Source organism: Sarcophilus harrisii, chromosome 2, assembly GCF_902635505.1.
Source record: "Sarcophilus harrisii chromosome 2, mSarHar1.11, whole genome shotgun sequence".
NCBI lineage: Eukaryota > Metazoa > Chordata > Mammalia > Dasyuromorphia > Dasyuridae > Sarcophilus > Sarcophilus harrisii.
Genome location: NC_045427.1, coordinates 3,805,041 through 3,819,190, shown reverse-complemented (window position 1 = coordinate 3,819,190; position 14,150 = coordinate 3,805,041). Strand labels below are relative to the sequence as shown.

Genomic DNA, 14,150 nt, shown 5'->3' with positions numbered 1-14,150 from the left:
CTGGAGCCCAGAGGCCTGGTGGACCCTTCTCCCCACCCCAAGGTCTTTCCCACCATCTTGCATGGGGCCTGGCCTGGAAAGGCTCCATCAGTGATGTGACTTTGGGTTTTCAAGAAACAATCCAAGAACCACGTCACTGAAAGGGTCAGTGCAGCCAGAGAAGGTGTCAAAGCCGAGGAGTGCTGGTTCAGGGCCAGTGACCGGCTCCCTGACCGTCCCATCTCAGCTCTGTCCCGCCTGCCACCCACGGCCTCCATCAGCGAGACTGAGCTGACTGACCAAGTGGGCCGGGCAGGCTCCTGGGCCAGCTGCCAGTGGTTTAGTTGCAGGGAGGACCTGCAGCCCTTCAGTACAGAAGGGCCGCTTCTCTCCAGCTCTTAGTCTAAGGCCTTTACCTGGACTGTGTGTGAGTGTGAGTGTGTGTGTGTGTGAGTGTGTGTGAGTGTATGTGTGTGTGTGTGATTTTGTGTTTGTGAGTATGTGTATGTAGGAAGACATTTCACACACACACACACTCACACTCACGTGACCCACACACGCCTATTCTTCTATAGTCCAGGAGGTGGGAGGTTGCAGGCACGTGGGTACTGCAGTAGCTGCGGGCACTCAGATATACCTGTGGATGCACCTGCTCCTGCCTCTCTCCTCCGAGGCCTTCACTGACTTCCTTTAAGTCTCCACTAAAACCCCAACTCTAAAACTCCACTAAAACTTCTACTACTAGTATTACTAGTACTGCTGCTGCTGCTGCTGCTACTACTACTACTACTACTACTACTATTACTATTATTATTACTACTACTATTACTATCAGGAGCCTTCCCCACCTCTCTCTTGCCCTCTCTTATCTCCTGTTTGTCCCCTCACCCCAGATCTGTGGGATCTGTTTGCACTTTGTCTCCCCTGTTGGGTTGTAAACTCCTCCAGGGCAGGGACCGTCCTTTGTCTCTTTTTGTATCCCTTGCTTAGCCCAGCACCTGGCACACAGTAAGGGCTTAATAAGTGTCTGTTGATTATTGCATAGCATAAACATTTTTATTCCTATTTTACAAATTGGGAAACTGAAACCAAGAGAATGAAAGGACCCATCCAAAACCATTCAGAAAATTTTGGGAACAGGATTTGAACTCATGTCTTGTGGCTCAAGACCTTGTGGTTTTGCCTTTACCCACCTTTTGTCTTCATTCATTCATTCATTCGTATAAATTAGCACAAGTAGTGCAGAAGATCCAACATTAGAGAAGATGTGTTTCTATTCCTTTGAATTCACATCCTGATGTAGAAAATGAAAATGGAGCTAGCTCCTCCTCTGCCAGGGCCCTGGGAGAAGGTCCAGGGCTTTCTAGAGGTAGCCAGTGCTGGGGATGAAAGGGATGAGCCTGACTCCAGCACTGACCAGCTGGTGACACCTTTCTTAGCCTCAGTTTCCCCCTTCTGTAAAATGTGTCTGCCTCATTTTGTCTGTCTACAGACAACATCTGTCTACCTCACAGGGTCACTTTGAAGAGCAGAGAAAACACAGCTAAAGGGCTCTGCAAACTTTCAAGTATCAAGTTGCTGCTATTATTATTACTGCTACTGCTGCTGCTACTGATGCTATTATTACTATTATTACTACTAGAACTACTACTATTACTATTACTACTATCACTACTACTGTTACTACCACCACCACTACTACTACTACTAGTAGTACTGCTACTATTACTGCTACTGCTACTACTGCTATTACTATTATTACTACTACAACTACTACTACTACTACTACTACTAGCACTACTACTATTACGATTACTACTATTACTATTACTAGTAGTAGTAGTAGTACTGCTACTATTACTGCTGCCACTATTACTATTTCTACTATTACTTCTACTACTATTACGATTACTATTATTACTATTACTAGTAGTAGCAGTAGTACTGCTACTATTACTGCTGCTGCTATTACTATTTCTACTATTACTTCTACTACTATTTCTAGTGCTGCTGCTGCCGCCGCTGCTACTAGTACTACTATTTCTACTATTATTACTACTACTATTACTCAGGCAAGAGGGCAGCTCCACTCCTCTCAGAAAGTCTTAGCAAACTTCCTCTTCTGTCAAATGAGGATAATACCGAGGTATTTCTGATTTCTATGGATTTCTATGAGACTCAAGGAATCTGATTTGAGGCTCCTGCTTTACATGTGGTGCTGTTGGTGCTGCCAACACTGAATGTAACGGCGCCCGATCCTTTGGCCCTCCCATGTCCACCAGTGTCGGCGGGGGGCTTCTGCCCAGGTCTCTTCTCTGCGAGAAGCTCGTCCCTGCAGCTCTGTGCCATTCACTTTCCGCTGCTCCGTGGTGTTCTTTCCACTTATATTACAGTCACGGTGTTGCTATTTTCTCGACTGATTTCCCTATTATCCATACTCTGGGCTCCTCCACACTGGTCCCATTGACCATTTTTTGCAGTCATGGGCCACAGCTTCAGTAATTCTCCAAGCAATGAGCCTCTATGGTATTTCCAATTCTGGTCTACCATAAAAATTGTTGCTATAATCCTTATGATATATATGGGGACTTTCTTCTTTTCAACGACCTCCTTGTGGCAGAAGCCTAGTAGCAGGCTCTCCCGGTGAAAGGTAGAGACATTTTAGCTAATTTATTAGCATAATTCTAAATTGGTTTTCAAAACGGTTACACTGATAGACAGATCCACCAATACGCCAGTGTACTTTTACCCAGACCTTTCCAACACAGATTATTCACTTCTATTGTCACCTTTGCCAACACACAAGGTACAAGGTGAAACTTTTAAGAAAGTTCTCTTGCTATTACTTATTTGGGAAATCATTTTATGTGATTATTAATAGTCTGTAATTTTTTGAGAACTATTGTTCATATTTTTTACTACTACTAATGTTTCTTTCAATGCTGTTTACAATATTGACAATAGTCCTTTACTTAATTAACCCTTTTTTTCAGACTACCCAAGATAAAATTTGGTTCAAATTTTTGAAGTTTCATTTACATTTTCATGGTGTGTGTTGGTGTGTGTGTATCTCTGTGTGGGGGAGCTATAAAGACAATATACCTAATAAAGAGTGCTGGTGGAAGGCCTGGGTTCAAATCCCACTTTGGGTAATAATTCTATTATCTCGAAAAAGCAACTGCCTTCTGCGAGTCCCAGCATTCTCTTGGTTAGAGTGGAGAAAATGACCCCTGTTGACCTCGCCTCCTAGAGCAGCTTGGAGCTCCAGTGAGATCATGTATATGAAGTACTTTACGTGTTTTAAAGCCCTATCGTCCCACATCCTGACCCTCTTGCATACATACCGACCCCTGTAGTGCAGCAGGGTGGGGAGGAGAAATAAAAGACAATATCTGGGGCATGGAAACACGATTCCGTTAGCTATTTATGTTAATAAAACCAAGATGATAAGGCTGTGCATTTGAAAGCTGACTTCAGGTTTGATTTTTATTTTTTTAAAAAGAAAGAAACCCAGAAAGTTTCTGTGTTATCTCTCCTCCAATTGAAAGTTTTTGAAAAGTGAAATAATATGAGCGATGTCAAGCTATGTTATCAGTTGGGCATGTTACATAGCGGGAAAACTATTCTCGGTATTTGAAGTCTTTAATTAGTCTGTTTTCATAACAGGGCATTTCTAATCTCTTTGGACTCTCTGCAGATGTTGCAGAGTTAAAGTCTCCGGGATTCGGGAGGAGGCGTGGGTCTGCCCGGGGTATCCGAGCCCTGAAACATGTTTCTTTTGATCACTGCATCATGATATAACTCAGACATCTCCATTGTTTGGGCAATTGCTCCAATCTCGATGAAACATGATCTCTCTCCCTCTGGCATGAAACCAGTGGGCTGCACTGGGAACGGCTTTCTTCAACTACCCGGTAATTTACAGTTAGAGATATTAAGCAGAAGTCTTTTCTATTCGATTGTGTTGACAGAAAAACTATATAGGGTGGCCTGGAGAAACTATCCTTTTCTTCCTTCCTTCCCTCTTTTTCTTTTCTTCCTCTCTTTCTTTTCTTTTTTTCAAAGAGACCTATTTGAATGACGCAATTCCTTACAAAATAACACCTGCTGCCCCAAGGACACTTGGGAAAGAAGAGTCAAAACAAGAAGAAAGAAGGCCAGATTTGGAAGAAATCTGGGCTCTGGGTTCAGACCTGGACCACCTTTTTCTAGTTAGGTGACTCCCACAGAATCTAAATTTGGAGCTGGAAGATTAGAGCCATCTCTGCGAAACCTCTCAGTTAGCCAGGTTTGAATCCACGTCCCCGACTCCAAACCCGTCTCAGTGAAGGGTCTGACCTGGCATCCCCTTTTTTCCCTTTAATGCTACATCAATGACCCCAGGAGAACCGTTCTGTCTCTGCTTTAAGGTTCCCTGTACTGTCCATCAAGCTGCCTTCTGGCTCACAGAACTCTGAGGGACAAGGGCTGTCCCACGGCTCTTGACCGCTCACCTATACCTGAAGTTGAATCCAGATTGGCCGAATCCAAGAGCTGGAGTCCCACCCATTCACCGCCAAGACAACGTCCCTCGAGTCATCCTGGGCTTGAAGATCTCCAAGAACTCAGAACTCTCATTCCCCTTCAAAGAGGAGTCCATTTTAGTCTTGGGAAACCGGAATCAGGGCAGCGGGGTGACACAGGAGGTAGAGTGCCAGGACTCAGCCAGACCTGACCAGACACTAGCTGCGTGATCCTCAACAAGTCATTGAACCCTGTCTGCCTCAGTTTCCTCATCTGTAAAAGAAGCTGGAGAAGGAATAACAAATCACTCCCAGATCTCTGCCAAGAAAACCTCAACTGGGGCATGAAGAACTGAACATGATTGAAAAACAACAGAATAACAACAAAATCATCAAGAAGTTGATTCCTTATCTCAGATCCTCTATAGGTATCTCGTCATCCAAGTCCAATGGCCTTTGCTCAAACTTTCTTTCTTTTTAAAGCTTTATATTTTCAAAACATCCGCACGGATAATTTTTCAACACTGACCCTTGCAAAACCTTGCTCCAAACTTCCCCCATTTCCCCCACCCCTAAGCAGCAAGTACTTCAATGGAGGTTAAACATGTGCAGTTCTTCTAAACATGCTTCCACAATTATCGTGCTGCACAAGAAATCAGAGCGAAAAGGAAAACAAAATGAGTAAGAAAACAAAATGCAAGCGAACAACAAAAAGAGTGAGAATGCTAGGTAGTGATCCACACTGCGCTCCCACAGCCTCTCTCTGGGTGCAGACGGCTCTCGCTGTCACAAGACCGTTGGGACTGGCCTGAGTCACCTCATTGTCACTTGAGGCAGCTTTAGTTTCTGAGATCACCGAGCGTCCCTCTACACATCTGCTCTCCAGGGCTTCCTCTCCACAATCACCAGAGAAATCTGGTTCTCGGACAAGAGCCCCGACAATTGTTCTGCTCCCAGACAGCAGATCTGGTACGAGATGGTACGAGGATGGTACGAGGACAGCTGATGAAACATTATTTAGCATTTGCCCAACTATCTGAGGATTCAACTTATTGTGCAACAAATGCTAAATAATAATGATTAGTCCTGGAGCCTGGGATGCTGGTCTGGGTATTTAGGGTCATAAAGTCCACATGAGGAGCAGCGAGGGATGATGGGGAGGGTTTGGGGACCGGCCTTAGAAGGATTTGCCTTCAAATCTCGCTGCAAAGTATATCCTCTCTCTGAGCCTCAGTTACCTTCCCTGTATAATGGGACAATAATGACTGCATTATTTACTGTATTGGGATGTGGGGAAGGGGGAACAGCAAACTAACTGTAAAGCAAAAGGAAATGTGATTCACTCTGAGAACATTGTGGTGATCCACAGGGCGGTCACTGAAGTCATCTGCAGGGGACATAAGTATCAGAAGGCCAGAGCTGAGAGCCATCTTAGGGATCGTCCGGCCCAACCCCTTCATTTGATAGAGGAGGAAACTCAGAAAAGGGAACTGGCTTCCCTAAGGGAACCCTGCGTTTGGGACCAGAGTTCGAATCCCACCTCTGACACTCACTAGCTCTGTGACATCTCAGAATCCCTGACCTTGGGCCAGAAGAGACTTTGGAGGTAACCCAGGGAAACTGAGGCCCAAAGAGGGAAAGTGAGTCTAAGGCAGACAGGTAAAGGCAGTCAGCCAGCATTTATAAAGCCCCTACTATGTGCTCAGCACGGTGCTGGGGGTACAAAGAAAAGCACAACAAAGCACCTGACCTCGAGTGGTCCCTCTAAGGGGGGACCCGGGGTTCAAACAACTATGTACAAACAATGTGGACGAGGGGAGAGAGCTCCCGGAGGCAGGCTCTGGCACTGAGGGAAACCAGGAGCCAGAGCCCGGGAGGGAGAGCTCAGCAGCCTGGGGGGCGGCCCCAGCGAGCCCAGGGATGGGGGGGGGGAGCAGACTGGGAATGCACGGAGGGGCTCGGGGAGATCAGACAAGGGCACACAACCAGTAAGTTAGGTCTCCCCTCAGCCCCTGCGCCAGCCTCACGTTCCCACCCCCCTTTGACATGTAATAGCCATGAACCAGAGCAGCCTTTATCAAGAGCGGCTACATCAGAGCACCGAGTGCGGTGGTACTCTGGGTGGTGGCACAGTACCCGGGCTGCCTCAGTTTCCTCATCTGTAAAATGGGGATAACAGCACCCAGCTCTCAGGGTTCTGAGAATCAACGGAGATAACTGTAAGGGAAGTGCGCTATTGTTAGGAGTCCTGGGCAGAGGCCTCCACTTAATCTGCAAAATGGCAAGGGATCCCAGAGTGCCTCTGGCCAGGGCCCAGAAAGCCCCGGGCTAGCCCGAGTGGGCTGCAGAGCTGGGGTTCTCCTCCTGGGCCGGTCCCCTCAGGGATGCTCCCAGCGCCCCTTTCAGATGGACCAGGTGGCCTGGGGCAGGCCGGTGAGGAAGGCACTGGGCCTCCTGCCCTCCCTGCCTCTATCTCCCACCGCCACCTCCAGGCTGGCTCTCGGGGCCCCAACAGCCTGGGGAAGCACTTTCAAGTGGGGCCAGGCCAGCTGCAGGCGGCCCCGCCAGGGGCTCCCCCCTCCCCTTCCTCTGCCCCCCAGTTACGGGTCTCCAGCCGCACTCCTGCGCCCAGGCGGCCAGATGGCGACCCTCGCACTTTCATTCCAACGGCAGCAAACACTGTTCAGGCTTAAAGTAAACTCTTCCAGATGCACCAAAGATAAACTCTGAGGTGGGCGGCCGGGCTCCGGGGGCGCCTCCCACTCCGAAGGGTTAGATTACCCGAGCACAAGCCCCCGGGGCCAGGCGGCTCCTGGCAGAGCCCGACACCTCCTCCTCCTGGAAGCGCTCCGGGTGCGCTCCCGGCGGCCTTGTCACCAGGCCGCTGCCCCTGGACCCCGTGGCCCGAGGGGCCGCGTCCACCTAGACGGACCACCTGTGTTTGCCCCCTCCCCACATGCCCTCCCACGCGGGCGTGCACTCACAGCCTCCGCTCCTCCCCTGAGCGAGCGCTTCAATGGCAGCTTGCACCTGGGTGAGCTTCCCATGGGCTCTGCAGGGACGCAGCCGCGAGGGTCCGGGCGATCCCTGGAGCCCCGGGACAAACCTGCACCCTCGGGATCAGAGAACGCGGCAGGAAAGCCAGGGGGCCTCAGGGGCCTCGGCCGCTCTCTCCTTTCTCAGGGGGGGAACCCCTGGCACCGAATGTCCCATCGCCCGCCAGCGTCTGAGCGGGGAGCCCGGGCCGGCTGCACGGCCAGGCCGTCACAGCTTCTTACACAAAGGGTGACAGATATTCTGGACCACTATGGAGATCAAATAAGATCCTGGGCCTCCCAAACTTCTGAGAGACTTTAGAAGGAACCTCAGGGAAAGGCAGAGGCCCAGCTGTAGGGGAGGCCGAGAGCCCAAGGCGGAGGCGCTTGGGGCTAAAGTTAGAGGTGAGAAGGGTCAAAGGAGGAGGTGAGTAGGGTTAAAGGCAATGGCTGCCTTTAGGGGAAGGTTTACAGCTGGAGACATGTAGGGTTAGAGTCAGACTCAGAGGTTCTGTAGTTCACTTTCAGGGCTAGGATGAGAGGCATTCGGAGTTAGGGATGGAGTAAGAGGCAGTTGCGGAGGGGTGGAGAGGGGGGTCAGTCAGAACAGGGCTAGGCTGGCACCTTCCTGCAGAAGCACCTTCACCCTTTCAGGTCACAAGAAGGGCCAGGGCTCCCCAGCCCAGTGAAACCCCAAGTGCAGCCCCCAAGCACTATGGACGAGCAGCTAATTACCGCAGCCATCCCTCCCGCCCATGGCTCGGGGCTCTGGATTAGCCAGGAAGCCGGCAGCCACCCAGGCAGCAATTCCATGCCCTGAGGCTGCACTTGAGTGTGCTTGGTCGCTTCACTGAACAAGCCCTCCATTCATGCGGTACTTCCTATGTGTAGGGCTCCTGGCCAAGCGCATTTGATCCTCAAACAATTCGGTAAAAGTAGGTCCTGGGTGATCCCCATGGGATAGAGGAGGAGCCTGAGGCAGAAGAGAAGGGATTTGCTGAGGGTCCCATAGCTAGTGTCCTATTCTGGATCTGAGCTCAGTCTTCCTGACTCCCGAGCCATTCCACCTGCCTGCCAGCTCTATGTCTTTAATTTCTCTCTATCCAGGCCCAGGTCTTTAATTTCCGATTTAGAGATGAGGGGGCTAGCACCTTTTCCATAGCAGAGCTGGAACCCTAATTATATTTTCACTTTCAAGGGTCTACCCGGATAATTCAAGAGCCATATAGGTAGGCTTGTCTTTGGAGAGAAGAGGAGGGGACCCTTCAGGGGTTAGAAAGCCGACCCTTCCTGGTAAAGAAGCGACATTAGGTACCACATAGGCGAGAAGGGACTGCAAAGGACTTGGAGCTAGAGATGACATGGGGGAAGATCAAGGTATATTCTGGAGAACAGGGGGCAGATGACTTTCTCCCTGCCCAGAAATGCTGCTGAAACACCCTGTGCTGCAGAACCCTCCAAAGGTTAGCGAGCTGCTGGCTCTGCCCTGCCAAGAAGTTTCCACTCCATCTATCGGAAGCCCATTACAGGGCACGCAGCACTGTTTGGGAATAGAGAATGGAGGCTTGAGCCTTTGGGAGCTTAGGAGCAGGGCTAAGATGCAAACCCCCTGCACCTCCTGGAACTGGAGCTTGGGGGCAGGTCTCTGCCCTGGTACTAGCAGCAGAGCTTCAGGAAGAAAGGGCCCTACTTGGGAACGGGTTTGGGTTCAAAGGCTGCCTCCTGACCCTGATTAGGAGGTGCAGACAGACTGAGAGGTTCAAAGACCTCGCCGGGCTCCACATAGAACATGGGCTGCGATGGGAATAGGCTCTGAGGGGAGGAAAGCCCAGGTCCTCGGCCTAACTCCTCAGTTAGGTGAAGGCGACTACTGCGTGGGCCACATGTGACTGAGTGCCCACACAGAAATCAGTTCTGTCTTTCTTCCTGCTAAGATTAAACTTCCTTTCCTGTTCCCTACAACTAGCAGGCCCCCCCTCCCCAGAGGAGGCCTTGTTGTAACATCTGAGGCTGTCTGGGGGGCGGCTTCCTAATGGGTGATTACGGACATGTTCTAATTTGAGTGTTCCTGAAGACATTTGGAATCAATTAAATATTCAAATGCAGGCTTTCTGATCTTTAGCCAGGCACAGCAGGTTTGTGGGACGGGGGTATGGGGGAAGATAGCTGCTGCTCCTCACACCAAAACTCGAGTAGAATCAGATTAAAAAAACAGAACAAAAAAAAAAAATAACCAAACCGAAAAAATGTGTTGTCCAGCCTTCCTGGTCTTCAAGCAAACAGCTTCCCCAACATCAGAAACGATGCACAAAACAGAACAGGAGCCCTTGGAAAACCTGAGCTGTCCCATCTTGCAGAGCCTCCGGAGCCAGAGCTGATGACAAGGACGATGTCATCGCCCCAGCACAGAGGCTGACAGTCACGTGCTCCCTCAATTTTGGGTCAGTCCGTCAGGACTCAAAATGGGGAGAAAACCCATCATTTCCTGCACTTGAGTGAGCATGGGTAGCGGCCGAATGAAGGCGATTTACGTTCACTTCTCAGCCCTGTATTTCTCCTCCTGCTCCTCCTGCCCCGGCCCCTGACACTTGCACTGACTGTATTACAGCAGCCCATTCTGAAAGGGCAGAAACTTACTTATCAGCATCATAAGAAATGACACGATTTCCCCATCAGTGAATGTTCCAGATGCCTGGGGATTTATCTGGATCCAAACTCAAAACCCAACACTTTTGTTGAAAAGATTCCCCAGTGTCTCTGCAGGAGACATTAAATATATGGAACCTTCTCTTGATGACTTGGATTATGATGGTTAAGGAGCTAGAGCATCACTCCCAGTCAGGAAGAACAAGTTCAGACACCACTTGTGTCACCCTGGGCAAGTCATTTGACTTCCATCTGCCTTAATTTCTCCAGTTATAAGAGAGATAAAAACAGTTCCTATATCCCAAGATTATATCAAATGAGAAGATAATTGCAAAACTTAAAGCACAATATAAAAGTTAGTTATTATTATTATTATTAAATTGTCCTGGGTGACAATTGTCCTGGGTATTATTATTAAATTCTCAGGGTGGTATGAGTTATGGTTGCTTGGCCTTCCTGGCTATTAGCTACTATTTCTCATTGTGATCAGTAGCCCCAACGGCTGTATAATCATTCAATGTGAACATTCTAAAGGGCAAAGGAATTTAGTCCAATCTTATTTCAGAGAGAAGCAAAGAGGCTTGTGCAAAGTTCCCCTGCTGGTCTGGGGTGTATTAAATTTTCTCCAGGTCTAGTGCACTTTGTTCACTTGGTTTTAGATCTCAAGAAAGTAAATTAGTAGGATGAAGGAGCCGATTTCCCCGGTGATTCTAAAGGAAGTGTGGAGCCTGACAAGTGCATGGGACTTGTGAGTTCTTGTCCTAACGAAGTGCTTTTGCTTACTTCATATGAGAAGGGTTCTACTGTCTCTGTAGTATTACACACCACCTGAATCAATGCTAGAATACTACGTGGCTCTGCCATCGTACAAACGACACTTATGTACCCTCCTCTAATGCTGATCAGCCAATTCTTTCATTATATTAATTGGTCTCGAGTACGGCCAAGTACCCAAAGACCCAGTATGAAAGCGTAACTGCGCCACTCGGAGAACGAGGGAAAACTTCTCTTTATCTCCCATCACCTTGAAGTAGGGCTGACTGCAAATAGCAAAATCGATTTTACCGACTTTCCTCCCTTTTGTAACGGTCTGAAGCCAAGCCACGGAAAGGAGCGAGAAGAGAGAATTCCCAATCTGGGCTGGCCAGGGCAAGCTGCTCATCATGCTGCAGTCATTCCAGCCCCTCTTACTTCATCAAACACCAGGGTGGGAAGGATGTTTTCCAAATGGCAGCTCATTTAGCCTTAGTGTTTCCCAGATGAGCGCTTCATTTTTCATCATTACTAAATTAATAGACCCCGTTTTATAACACTGCCACAAAAACATTTTTCCCCCACTCAAAAAAAGCTCAACTTTGGGGGGAAAAGACCCGAATCCACTGAAAGGCATCACGTATCCAAATGCAGAAAAGATGGCATTCCTTGAAATAAAGAGCCCCTTTTAATGAAGTTGAGGTGTAGGACAGATTTATTAGCTCCGATTTTCCCAAGTTACATTTTAGTTGATTTCCTGTCCATATTGCTAAGCTCTGCAGACTCCTTTGTAGGATTAACGTTTTTCTGAAGAAGTCGGAGAGCACAGGATGCAGCCATACCGACCACACCTGCACGGCCACACCTGGGATGCTACAAACGTTACCAGTCCCGGATCACAAAGCCCCATGTCCAACACGGACACAAAGCAGCCGTGATTTACGATCTGCCAGGTTCCCCCCCAACTCTCGGAGATTCAAGGCTGAGAAAGACCTTAAAAACGGACTTCAAAGCAGCAGCTGCTCTCACCCTTGACAAAGAGTGACAAGCAGAGTGGGTGCATTTCAAGCTGTACTACATTTTCACTGGGTTCTTTGCACTTTTATGAGACGGCAGAAAACTACAAACAAACCCCCCAAAAGCACTCAACAACAAAAAAAATTATTTAAAAAGCAAAGTGGGGGATTTTGAGGCTGCTGCTCCAATGAAATGACCCGGGCTCTAAAGTGAAAGCAAAGCCCATGGGAAGGTGGAGGAGGACACCCAGGCTGGGGCCTCCAGGAATAGGGATCAGTGCTACCTGTCACTCCTGAGGTAGCCACTTGGCAGTTGGGAGCTTGGGGCCAGTGAGCGAGTTCATCAGCAGAAAGAAACACACAGCGTCAAGTTTCATTAACAGTGTTTATTCCAACAATTCTGAGTCCCACGCTGGGGGGACATCTGGCAGTGACATCACTGCCTGGTTCTGAATTTTCAAGTACACATTTGGTTTTTTAGCTTAACAAACAGCTGCTCGTCTGAGCATTAAGACCAGGGGTTTTCTGTAGCCTCAAGGACCTGGCCACGTCCATTAGTGTTGGAGCCTTTCAAGGTCGCAATGATTAAGAGAAATCATGCAACTTATTTAGTGTCTAAGTGCCCCAGTCCCGAGGCCCATCCCTGGGAAAGGGCCTGGTCTAGCCTGCACCAACCACCAACTCTCCTCCACACGCTCCCCAGAGCTACTTTAACAGGCCCACCATCACTTCACTGATATCCCAGAGCTTTCTTGCCACGGAGTCATCCATGGCTTTGGGCAGAAGCTCTTCTTCTTTGCAGTCCCCAAAGTACTTTCCCGACACCCCCTCCACTTCTGCTGAGGAGGCCAGGTAGACTGAGGTTTGGGCTCCTTCCACAGGGGTTTTGAAAAAAGCCCACGACACCAGGTTGAAAAGCGGCTTGGCCAGCAGGGGGATGTTGATGTGCCTCCCCAGATTGGTCCGGACAATACCAGGGTGAAGCACATTGACGGTAACATTCGTGCCTTCCAGCCGGCGAGCTAGTTCTCTGGCAAAGAGAATATTGGCCAGCTTGCTCTGACTATAACAGAAACTTTTATTATACTTTACCTCACTATTCAAATCTTCAAAGTTGATTTCCCCGTATTTGTAAAGCTTGGAAGAAACCACCACGATCCGGCTGGGGGCCGAGTCTTTAAGGCGGTCGAGAAGCAGGTTGGTGAGCAAGAAGTGGCCCAGGTGATTCACCCCAAACTGCATCTCAAAGCCATCTTCAGTCTTTGTATAGGGGCACTGGAAGACCCCTGCATTATTGATCAAGACATCTAGCCGGGGCTCCTCCTGCAAAGGCAGAGACATTGGATGAGGGCTCGAGGAGCTGTCCCAACGGACCCTTGGCCCAGCGATGTCAGAAACTGTAACCAAAAAAAGAAGCTGGACGCAATAATGTAAGAAATAATCCAAGAAAATTGTCAAGGACATGAGGCTGAAGTAGAAACCAAAAAAAATCCAGGAATCAGCACCTCCAAGATCCTCAAAGGATGAGCACCACCTCAAAGAGCACAGGTCCTGGAATCATGTACACTGGCAATCAAAAGAACTAGGCCTGCAGCCAAAAACATCACATCCGGCAAAATCATCCATAATAATGAATTTTAAAAATGGACATCCAACAAGCTTGTGGATTTCCAGGACTTTATTTTAACCATAAACTTAATGGAAAATTTAACATATAAAACCCAATATCAAAGATTAATTTCAAGAAACTTTCTAAGGACAAATCACGTTTTTACATGGAAATGTACACCATATATTTAAGATTGACATCAGCACTTGGGCAGCTCAAAAAAAAGTTTGGGACAGAATTGACTCAAAAAAAAAAAAAAAAAAAAAAGGAAAACCCTAGAAAAAGATAGTAGTAACTATGCGATGCTGCAAAGGAAGTGCAGAGAAAGAACAGCCGGAGAAACACTCTGGAAGGTGAAGGCTTGCGGTTCTGAAAGTCTCCCATCGGGAAAGGGCACCACAAAGGCCACAGCGCCCTCCGAGGCCTGAGGAAATGGGGGGAGCGGGGCACAGGGTGGGGCTAAGGGGAAAGGGATAAAGGGCAGACTGGCCCTACAGAGGGCGGCCGGGAGAGGCTGCGCAGACTAATGGGAGAACCCAGACGGAAAGGGCAGCACACAGCAGGTGAGGCACATCAGTCTGGAGATAAAAGGGGAAGGGAAGGCGGAAGG

The 14,150-nt window shown here is 48.7% G+C and overlaps 1 protein-coding gene across 1 annotated transcript in view; it reads right to left on the bottom strand.

Moving 5' to 3' along the window:
• Positions 1 to 12,549: 12,549 nt before the first annotated feature.
• RDH14 (retinol dehydrogenase 14) overlaps positions 12,550 to 14,150 on the bottom strand; it is a 2,185-nt gene continuing 584 nt past the window's right edge. The window contains 1 exon segment of the mRNA XM_031949186.1: positions 12,550 to 13,254. Within this exon segment, the coding sequence (XP_031805046.1) occupies positions 12,637 to 13,254 (618 nt within the window). The 3' untranslated portion in view covers positions 12,550 to 12,636.